Here is an 11,617-nt window from a genome sequence, read left to right on the forward strand (position 1 = left end):
TCTATAGTCCACAAAACACTTTTATATGTCATGTTGAATGTGTTTTAGGGCTGGAAGTTAAGCCAAGAGAAAGTAAGATTTTTTTATGGTCATGAATGGTCACATTGTAACACAACTCTTCAGCTAGTGACACTGAGAAACTGCAAGACAGGGTGCATGAATGGGAGAATGGGCACTGCATTGCAGGCTTTTTCACTCCATAATGAGCATAAAGTGGCTTTTCACATCACCGATCCCAGTGCATAGACAGGGTTACAATATCAACAGGAACATCAACTGTACATAGAGTAAAAGGCAGCCATTTGGGTCTATTTGCTTCTGTTATTCTCATTCTTTCTCTCTCTGCCCATAAATAATCTTTGCTTTTACTCCAATAATACGTCCTGTTGGTTAGGATTGCAAATGTTTCAGGGTCTAAATGAAAGTGCTTGCATGAGTGTTATTACCCTGGTGTGGCCTCCCTAAAACATTTTAAAAGCATTTTTTCAGTCCGTTCATCATCCTGACAGGCAGGAAACTAGCCCTAGAGACAACTAGAAACCTCCCCTTTCTCATTCATGTGGGCTAGAAGGGATGTGTCTTGCTCTCCTTGCTCCACCTATAACCACACACCCAGTCACAGAGGCCCTGAGGCTCGTACACCTACTTCCAGAGCAATGCCATTCATCTAAGCTCAGTTGCATAAACAAAGAGGGAACTACCTAAGCAGGGATGCAGAGAGTGGAGACAGTGGAAGACCACAACACAAGCATGAACTCTTTCCCAACCAAGTTCCAGTCCAAAGTAGAGATGGCCAAGAGCATGAGAGAGGAGGAGAAACTCTACAGGTATAATGGTGTACTCTATCCTGTGATCATAAGCCCAGAGGAGAACCTCAGAGCTTTGGAGACTGTAGAGGCACGGAGTGATGATATAATGCTGGTGGCTTATCCAAAATGTGGTAAGTGCAAAATCAATGAGCCTAAGGAGAAATAAATGTTTTTATAGCAAATACCATTTGGGATTACACAATTTGCTCCATAATTTGAGATGTTAAATGACTTTCTAAATAAAAGATAAGCCTGATTCATCAGAAAGTATGAAGCTGAAGTATGAATATGAGCATTTTCTCTGCGTAAAGATGACGTTCATAGTAATATTTTAATTTGTAATATGTAATATGTGACCCCTTGTTTTGTGACTACCCATAGGATAGGATCAGTGAATTTAAAGCAGCTTCATGCTAATTATGGGGGTTAAAGGTCCAAAAGAAGCCATGAGCTTAAGGAATGTGGTCCACAGACTGCTTTTTCTCCTAAGCTTAGAGTGCAGAGATGACAGATAAGTTCCAGTGGGGAATATCAAATGAAACATATGGCCTCTCTACACATGGTAGACTGGAGTAGTCCTCCCTTGATATGGGGCCCCTCTGTTACACCGAGCCATTTAGCCTTCCCCCTCCTGTTCAAGATGAGGACCTGAGCAGACCTTAGATGTCAAGCTCTTTTTAGGTTAACCACAAAGGATAGTTGCTAGTGGAGGGTAGCACATTAAAAAAAATAATAAAATCCTTTTCTTAGCCACTTCCTAATAAATAGTCATAGGAAAAGCTAACACTGTCCTTAACCTTAACACTTATAAATATTTCATATGTGTAATATTCCTGGGAAAACCCTTTACATAATTAAATCTTCTATTATATTTAGACCTGAAATTGGCTTTTTCGAAGACATCACAACCAGAGATAAAGTGATAGCATTTATGGTAAAAGGAATTATTGACAATGTTTAAAGAATCATAGGTTTACAATGGGAAATGAGTTCTCACTTTGATTATCTTTGATTATCATCCACATCAGTCTTTGCCTAATCAGTGTCTTTTCTATGTTCCCACTAACATTGGTGGGAAAATAATTACTGATTAATTCAGCCAATTCTGTTCTTTTGGCTAGATGTTTTGTTATTAATGTCTTTTTATTTGGTAATTTTAAACCAGATAAAGCATTTTGTACCTGCTGTCATCTGTACAGAGTGTGTTTGTATATTTGTGGAATGGTTTGATTAGAATTCATTAGACTTATGTCCATTTTGCTGTGAAATGTACTTATCCAACTATTAGATCAATGCACGCATAAGACCTTGCTAACTATATAGCAAAACAGTGGTGATAAGAAATCATGGTGAGAATGAAGAAGATGATGAGTATCAAACTGTCCCAGGGTTTAACTGGATGGTCGCAATTCTGCGCAAAATCATAACAGCTAGCACGGGAGAGAAAGTAGAATCCAAGATGCCACCTCTACTGGAATTCTTTGGACCAGAAACTCTGCAGGTAAGAAGATTTGTCCCCATTTGACAAACTAAATGAAAAATCCTAGAAACATCACTGTTCATTAATAATGGATGTAAGTGGGAACATTCTGGCTGTAGCCAATAACAGAGGTGGTAGATGATAAATGAATGTCTCATGTGCTCTCCTGTCCAACCACCAATTTGTCAAAAAAATCATCTAAACACATTTCCGTTATATACTATATCACTAGAATATATGCAAATGCTGCTACGTAGCTGTCATTTTTCCAACGAAAAACACTTAGAGCATTTAGAAGATTATCCATCGACTTATAGATGTGCTTTGTAGTCTCTATTGACCTTTACTCCTTTTTCTAGGCCAGTAATAAAACTTCTAACCCAGAACACAGTGTAGCATTGTTTCATGTCTGTTTGCTTCGAACCTCAGACTATCCCTTGGGATATGGTTGCATTTGAGCTCAATATCAAATGTCTACATTGTGAAGAACGCTCACTTCCCTTCCTCACATTATTCCTTTGTCGCAGTTACTTCACCAGGCCCCATCTCCAAGATTACTGGGGACCCATATGCATCCCGATAACATTCCGGCTTCTTTTTACCAAAAGAAAACTAAGGTATGTGATTGCATATCAAATTACGGTAAAAGACAAATTGTCAGTGATATCTCAAATCCATTTCATGCAAGCTACAAGAATTATCTTATTGACTCGCTTTTGTAGAAGCATTTAAAGATTATAGATTGTATGACATCCTCTTCACATACCAAAGTAGTGGCATTTAGGATTCATGGTTTTCCTGTAAAATTGGGCTACGTTTGACTTGCTGCTGGCATTTCATGTAATAATAGGAAACTTTTTAGGACCTGCATGGCTTAAAACTACTTTGTTAAAAAGGTATTGTATGCTGTAAATATTACTGTGTATTTGCAATGGTAGTAATGATTCTGGAAGTTCAAAACCAGGTATATGGAGGATAAGACATTTAGTTTTGGAGTTCAGCTGGTTTTATTGACCTTTGGGCCAGTTTTTGGGCTTGTTTTGTCCACTTGGTCTGGTTTTGTCACACAAATCTGGTAACAATGTTCCAGTAGTCTGTTCCGTCAGTAAATTGTGACAAGCATCTTGTATCTGGGTAGACTGTGGTCTTTGTACTGAAATAAAATTTTATGTCCTCATTCATGGGTGTATTTCAACTGCTTCATTCTAGATGCTGGTCGTTTTCCGCAACCCAAAGGACACACTGGTCTCATTTTATCACTTTTCAAATAAGAATCCGGTTTTGCCAACTGCTGAGCCCTGGGATCAGTTCTTCATGGATTTTATAAGCGGTGAAGGTACAAACAATTATTTTTAATAGGCTTTGCCATCTCAGCAGACAGACACAGGCTACAGGTTTTGTACTATAAGTATGAAATGGCAAAAAACTTCCTGTTTTAAATGAAGAAGGTGGCAAGGTTCTAAATATCATTTTTGTTTTATTTTACTCCACTTTCTCTGAAATTTATTTGCCAATTCCCACCCATTAGCTAATTCTCTGCTATCACATGACAGCTACCAGATGAGCAGTATAAAGGCCAGGTGTGATTCCTCCAAGAAACATAAAGCCAGCCAATCTGTTGCTCATGCTATGTCACAGGGCAGCTGAACACATTTGGAGGAAAGTGCCAACTACCCTGTTCTGCATACATGGCCACAATTCTCTTGTATTGCTCTGATTAAAAGGGGAGAGAGTACTGCCATCCTTTTGACCCAGAGAGCAGGGCCAGTTTTGCTCTTTTGGACTCCTGGCCACAGATGGCTGTAGCACTGCTGCGTTTTCCCCATGATAGGGCGAATTCTGATCAGTTGCAGCACTCGGGAGCCCACTGGATATTTAATAACAAGTCATGTTTTTTTCTCTAAAGATAGATTAAAAATAAAGTCAAATAACAGCATTTTTCAACCTATATATTCACATTTACTCAAGAGCACATCAGTAGCTTTTTCAGCAGGAATCATATGTGTCTGTGTGGACCCTTCAAATGTTGAAATTTTGACATTTTCTCCTATGTATAGTTCTAAAAACCGACAGATGTTTCCCATTTTGCATGTATCAATTAAAGTTCTACCATTTTAAAGTCTGGTTAGCCCCAAAAGTGAAATGGGAGCAAATGTAAAGATTCTAAGCATTTACTCTGAGACATCAGATAGAAACTCACAAGCTCCTCATTTGTTTTTATTTATTTATTTTTTTATTTATTTATTTTTTTTACAAATGATTACAAAAATCTAACTGTCAATCTAAGTGTCTAAACTGTCTAACTGTCTAAACAAGCCACATTTAAATTAAAAGTCTGGATGCTATTTTGTCAATTCACTATCCTGACACACTGCACTAGTGCAATTCAGTGATAAAAATGGAATTTTTGAATATTTTGAATATTAGACAAAGTTTTCGATTTGAGACACAGCTCATGACAACAGTCATAAGAACATTGGAAAGAGAAACAGCTTGTCAGAGTGTTTTAACATTGCTGTGACTGAAATCACTAAATATTATACAGTTTGACTTGGAAACCTGACAGGCAGGTGTGTTTTTGCTCTGACGTGCCATCCAGTGAATGTCACATTTAATCCTCCAGATGTACATAAGATATACAGACGGGAGTGTGAATAATGAAGCTCATGTTGCTGCTGCTTCTGCACATACTCTTTATGTCATGCCTCAAGCATAACCAGACAGGGCAGTCTGGAAGGAATATTCCTTTAATTTTTAGTCACTTATCTTACATATACACTGGTGTCCAAAAGTCTGAGATCACATTGAAAATCAGTTTTTTTTTTTTTCATTTAAAATTCGAAATAAACAGAAGGATTTAGAATTCTGAAATATTTAAAACAAAGAAGTGTTCAATATCTTGAATATTTAATATTCAAGATTCTGCACTATTTCTAGGTCCCTATTTAAATTTAAGCAAATTTATAATATTGACCATGTTATCTGGTTTGTACAAAAGGATAGATTTTCCTCATACCTAGTCTCTTCTATTGAAGCATGTGTTCAGACAACACGCCAACGGCTTTGATCTAAAATGGATCATAAGGTTTTGGACAAATTTGTGGAGTCCATGCCAGCTTGAGTGCACACTGTCATTAAAGCAAAAAACGAGGCATACCAAACACTATTTATACTAAATATTTCAAAGATTCAACTTTTCACTCAAGTTGTTGTCAATAATATAATTTGAAATGATAACTGTTGTATTAAATTAGAAATGAGAAAATTAGAAAATGCAAAATAGAAGCATTTTCACTAGCGATCTCAGATTTTTGGACCCCATTATATGTCACTGAAATAACAAAATGTTCAAATGTTACAGTACTCTTAAATCATTAATCTGGAAGTTTAAAAAATGCAGGGTGGTCAAGGATGGGGGTTGCAGAAAATTCATAATGTCCATTTGGGATCATTTGCCCCCAAATTTCAGGAACCCCTGCTATAGTCTTATCACCTCAGGTAAATGACACTCAAAGCATTTAAACGTGAACTTCACTGTTCTCCACTCCACTGATCAATAGTCGCTTTTACATCAGTACTGAAATAATTACTGATTTGGTGAGTTATATTCTTTTGCCTAAATTTCCCTAAATTTTATTAGACCATTCAAACTATATCTGTATCATGAGTCTATAATAATCTTCTCTGTTTTGATAAGTGATGTGATGGTGTAGCAGCGCAGACATTTTGACAGTCTGTATGATTACAAGCTGAATTAAACAGGCTTTTGTTCATTTCAGTATGGCATGCAGCTATCCAAAAAATGTGACCAATTCAGTATGTGAGGAAAAATGGCTTCTTACCCAACATGATTTTTGCCTATGGGAGATAAAAATAAATAAATAAAATCATGTCAGGAAAAAAACTAGGTCAAGACATGTCATTTTGGTGCAATATATTTATAGTAGAGAAGAAAAACCCAATTACAGTCAAAGCCCAGTCCTTTTTTTTGGCTGTTTGCCAGAATCCAGCCACAGCGACACTGAGCGGCTTTTCCTAGGACATCACTAGGGATATTTTTACTCATATACCACCACTACATTATGTCTTAATTATGTCTTCTCAAATTTCTCCTCAGTTCCATGGGGCTCCTACTTTGACCATGCTCTTGCCTGGGAAAAACGCATGAATGACCCAAACATCATGATCATCACATTTGAGGAACTCAAGATGGTATGTACTTCTTCTCAGCTACTCATATATAATATGATGAATTAGATGCTATGAACATCCCTCTCTCTCTCTCTCTCTCTCTCTCTCTCTCTCTCTTTGTCTATTAGGACCTCAGTGGAAGTGTTCAGAAGGTGGCAGAGTTTTTTGGCTTTAAATTAACTGATGCTCAGATCCAGAGTATTGCAGAGGAGAGTACCTTTGATGCCATGAAAAAAGGCTCCAGAGATTCCCATGGCCAGATGGGAAATGTATTTTTCAGGAAAGGTGGGTAAAGAACTCTACAAACCCAGTTATCAATGTACACTATATGGCCAAAAGTATGTGGACACAGTTGCATAGAATTTCTTTGTATGCTGTAGCGTCGCAATTTCCTTTCACTGGAACTAGGGAGCCCAAACATGTTCTAGCATGACAATGCTCCTGTGCACAAGGCGAGGTCCATGAAGACACAGTTTGCCAAGGCTAAAGTGGAAGAACTCAAGTGGCCTGCACATTGTCCTATCTGGTGCCCCTGCCCGAGGGGAAAGGGACTGTAGGCCATTAGTAATTACATAGGAGGTGGTTGAGTTGTAAATCCATTTCAAGAATTCTCCATTTGTACCAAATCTCCATAGCACCTCAAATAGATACCCTCATTTTACCTGGTTGAAAGCTTTTTTGAAAGCTGAAACCAGGAACCGTCAAAACCACAAGTGGTTATGTTCAGTGTGCACACCTTTGATAAATACAAATCGGAAAATCAACTTTGATTACCATATGCTACCCATGTATCTGTTTTAAAAGCACACTCCCTTACTCATTGCATGGTAATAAACAAACAAACAAACAAACAAATAAATAAATAAATAAACTTAACCTGAGAGAGGCAGCTACAAACAGCAGTGTGGTCTGCAAAGTAAGTTAGGGAATCAATATTGTAAAGTTCAATCCACCAAAGGGGAAACTTAAGTGTACCTGCTAGTTGTTGGGGCCCAATAGTTGTAAGAACAGACCACCACATTCGGCTCAACAAGCCAAATCAGTCCAGAATATAACAGGAATCTGATGTTAAACCAGTCCATTCAATAAAAGTTTGAGCATCACACGCAGACTGAAAGGAAAAATTCTCTCCGTTAAAGTTGAAGAACAAAGTTGCGGGGTAGCGCATCCCAAACCACATTCCCTTTTGGACAAAGTGCCTCCCTTACCTTAACTGGGCGAAGTTGCATGATGGAGATGGCACATCCATCTTAGATAAGACGCCCCTTTTCTTTAGCAGCCGCAAGGATTTTGCGCTTGTCTATGTAGTTATGGAGCTTGATTAGCACTGGCCACGGATGATCGCCTCTAGGCGGGCCAGGCGTCTTGTGCAATGATCAAGTTTTATCGTGCCGTATTTAGTCTCCAAGTTCTTGCTGAGATGCCACATGCCCGGTACCAGACACTGACAGGAGTGTAATGGTAAAGTTATAAAAAGAGATGTCCACTTAGTTCAGTATAAAACTCAAAAAATTGCTCGATGGTAGCGGGAGCTTGGCAAAAACCTGAAACACACCACAAAAACACCATATGACCTCCCAGGTTGGGAGTTTTATGGATGCCTGGGTGTCCAGTGGCATGAGATGTGTGGGTCCAGGTGATGAGTTTGATGAGGTGATGAGCCCTTGAGGGCATGCTAGGAGAGCGGAGGCGGTTGGCACAGTTAACCTCTTGATCAAGATCCCAGATCAGTGCACCCACGAAGCATGATTCAGGAAGAATGGGTTTTTGGCTTGATGCAAGACAGAGAATCTGCTTTACCATTCTTGGAGCCTGGATGGAATGAGGTGGTGAACTGGAACTGGGTGAAAAACAGGGCCCATCTGGCTTGGTGAGAGTTGAGTCATTTCACAGTTCTCAGATATTCGACGTTCTTTGAATGATGATCTGTGAATATGATGAAGGGGAGCAGGGTGCCCTCGAGCCAGTGTCTCCGTTCTTCCAGTGCTAACTTAACAGACAGCAGCTCTCTGTTCCCCATGTCATAGTTGCATTTGTCTGGAGTGAGTTTCTTGGAGAAGTAGGCAACTGGAAGTAGTTTGGGTTTCTCTCCAAATGTCTGGATGAGTACCACTCCACTTCGCGTATTGAAGGCATCCACCTCGACTATGAGAAGGGTTTTGCTGGATCTGGGTGTCTGAAGATGGAGGCTGAAGTAAATGCTTCTTTCAGTCATGTTAGTGCCTGATCTGCCTCGGAATTCCACATTAGTTTCCTGGGACCTTTTTCAACAGGGTGGTTAGTGGGATAGTGATTGAGCAAAAGCCCTGGATGAAGCACTGGTATACACAAGCATTGCATGTCCTTGTAGTTGGTCCCTTTGTAGTTGGTTGCTGTCATTCCTTGACCACTGTGACTTTGCACAGGTCCATAAAAACCCCTTTGAGTTTAATGACATATCCCAAGATGGCCAGCAGCTTAAGCTAGGCTGAAATTTGATCATGCAACAGGACAATGATCCCAAGCACACCAGCAAATCAACATCTGATTGACTAAAGAAGAAAAACTCAAGGTGTTGAATGGCCAAGTCAAAGTCCAGAGATGCTGTGGTGGGATCTTAAGTGAGCTGTGCATAAAAAAATGCCCTCAAACATCAATGAACTGAAGAAATATTGTAAAGAAGTGTGGGCCAAAATTTCTCCAAAACAATGTGAGAGGCTGATAAACTACTACAGAAAATGTTTACTTCAAGTTACTGTTGCTAAAGGTGGATCTACATATTACTGAATTTTAGGCTGGACTTATATTTTCATACCTAGTTTCTGAATGTTAGTTTACTTTTTGGAAAAAATGACTACATATTGAAATCCGTTGTGGGTTTTTTTTTTTCTATCACCTGAAGTTATTTATTTGTTTATATAAGTTGGTGAGGACCACACAATTGTTATTTAGGCTCTGATAAATAAAAAGATAGACTTGAAACAGGGCGTACTTTCTTTTTCCCATGACTGTATACTTGATAACTCTGTATTCTCAATTCTCAAAAAAACAGTCAATGAACTACCTGAACTGCTACAAAGTCAATGCCATTAAGCAAACACTGGAAAAGGAGGCAGGTTGAGAATTCAAATACCAGCACCACTCTTGAGGTCTCCTTATACTAAATCAGAACTGTGCCTGAGACATAATGAGTGACCTAATTTAAAATACAGTTACCGGTTATGTCAATCTAAGTCCACAAATACTGAGTCTGTATAAACAGCTCCATGGAGCTTGCCTTTAAAGATAAAGGTTATTAAACTTATCTTATTTTTGTTCTCTTTGGGGTGCTGTACCATGCCTGACCCTGAGCTCTAAACCCAGCTTCCCTGCAAGATGGGATATGTGAAAACAATTTTGTTGTAATTTACAGATGTCTATAGGCACAATGACAATAAAAGTACTTACCGAATGTAATGTTATGCTTGTAGGTGAAGTTGGAGACTGGAGAAACCACTTCAGTCAGGCCCAGAGTGAGCAAATGAATGCTGCATTTGAGAAGCATCTTGGAGGGACAAAACTTGGAGCCAGACTAAATTATGATGTGTATTGCAAGTGAAGAAGGGAAACCAGGCACTGTAGTGCAGCAGGGAATGATACCTCAGGGAATGGGAGTACTTCACCTACAGGACAGAACCAGATTTTTTTTCTTTCACAGATTGAGTACATTAAGATTGAAACCAGTTTGGCAAAGATAAGACAGGCTAAAATCACATGATTACGTACACTATATAGTCAAATGTATGTGGACACTTGATCCTCACACCCATATGTGGGCCTTCCCCAAACTGGTGCCACAAAGTTGGAAGCACACAATTGTCTAGAATGTCTCTGTATGCTGTAGCATTAAGATTTCCTTTCACTGGCACTAAGGGGCCCAAACCTGTTCCAGTATGACAATCCCCCGTGGACAAAGTGACAAAACTCTGCACATACAGCAACCTGAGTTCAGGATCAGACTAGAGACCCTGGAGCTGTGAGGCAGCAATGCTACCCACTGTGCCACTGTGCCACCATCAGTTTGTTGTTTTAATAATTACATGTAGTTAATTACATTGTCTGAATAAATTTATACACATGATAGTTTTAACAGTTTACAATGTTACAGATGCTTGTGAATCTTATTTTTCTATGCAAAAGAAAGATTCTGCACAACAGAATCTTTAATCTTACAGGTAGGTCATAAAAAGATATTGTACAAACTGTATATACAATATGCATGATATTTTAATTTAAACACATACATAGAGGTGTAAACAGACTCAAACATTCCACTCATTGCTTATGATGTTTAGCCAACTGACACACAGGTTTATGTATAAGTGACTTGTATGTATGTAAGATGCTGTTTTTTATATCTCTCAAAAGAAGCACTGTAGAATACAACTGTCAAACACCTTTAAAATAGATTTATTATTTGAATACATTAAATTATTAATTACCTCATAATTTTATGCTGCTATAAACAGAATGAACTTTATATCAGTCTGTTCAACTAGCAAATGTTTCAATAGGAACAGTGACCAAAATATCACTATTTAGATCTCTACAGACTCTTTATGTCTCTTCAGATGGTTCAAACACTTTAAAAAAGCAAAAGGGCAACTGTTCATGAGGTGATTGAGAATGTTAATGCAGCAAGTGATTAGACCGTCAGCAAGAACAGTACCTCCACAACTTCACAGAGAGGGTTGCAACTACCACCATCATCAAAACACTAATTGAGGGAATTTCATTTGGAAGAATGAAGTTCATCCCTCCAATACAGTTCCAGAGACCTGTAAAATTATTGCCCAATGCAGTGAAGCTGTTCTAGTGGCTCGTGGCAGCCAAATACCTTAATAAGATACTTGTTATATGTACTTGTACTTGTTTTCCTTTCTTGTCTCACCTGTCTGTGAGAGGTGGCTGATGCATGTGTGTTTTCTTTATTTCTCATTTTACATGTACTGTGCTTCATGTAAGCATGAGATACCTGAGGATGAGTGGGAGCCAGAGGCTGGCTGCACCAGTGAGGAACACACAAGCTGTGCATGTTGATGATGGTAAGAACATGGAGAGGAAGGTCTCCATGTTCTTTTAATAGTTTCAGCTTCTGTTTGTCAAAGAAACTACTCTG

The 11,617-nt window shown here is 38.7% G+C and overlaps 1 protein-coding gene across 1 annotated transcript; it reads left to right on the forward strand.

Annotated features, from left to right (window-relative positions):
- The first annotated feature begins 614 nt into the window (after positions 1-614).
- LOC113544399 (sulfotransferase 6B1) lies at positions 615-10,598 on the forward strand. Its single transcript, XM_026943208.3, has 7 exons — positions 615-940; positions 2,198-2,310; positions 2,817-2,906; positions 3,499-3,625; positions 6,407-6,501; positions 6,609-6,765; positions 9,930-10,598. The coding sequence occupies exons 1-7, from the start codon at positions 712-714 to the stop codon at positions 10,055-10,057; spliced, it is 939 nt and encodes a 312-aa protein (XP_026799009.1). The 5' UTR covers positions 615-711; the 3' UTR covers positions 10,058-10,598.
- Positions 10,599-11,617: the final 1,019 nt, after the last annotated feature.

Source organism: Pangasianodon hypophthalmus, chromosome 28 (genome assembly GCF_027358585.1).
Source record: "Pangasianodon hypophthalmus isolate fPanHyp1 chromosome 28, fPanHyp1.pri, whole genome shotgun sequence".
Lineage (NCBI taxonomy): Eukaryota > Metazoa > Chordata > Actinopteri > Siluriformes > Pangasiidae > Pangasianodon > Pangasianodon hypophthalmus.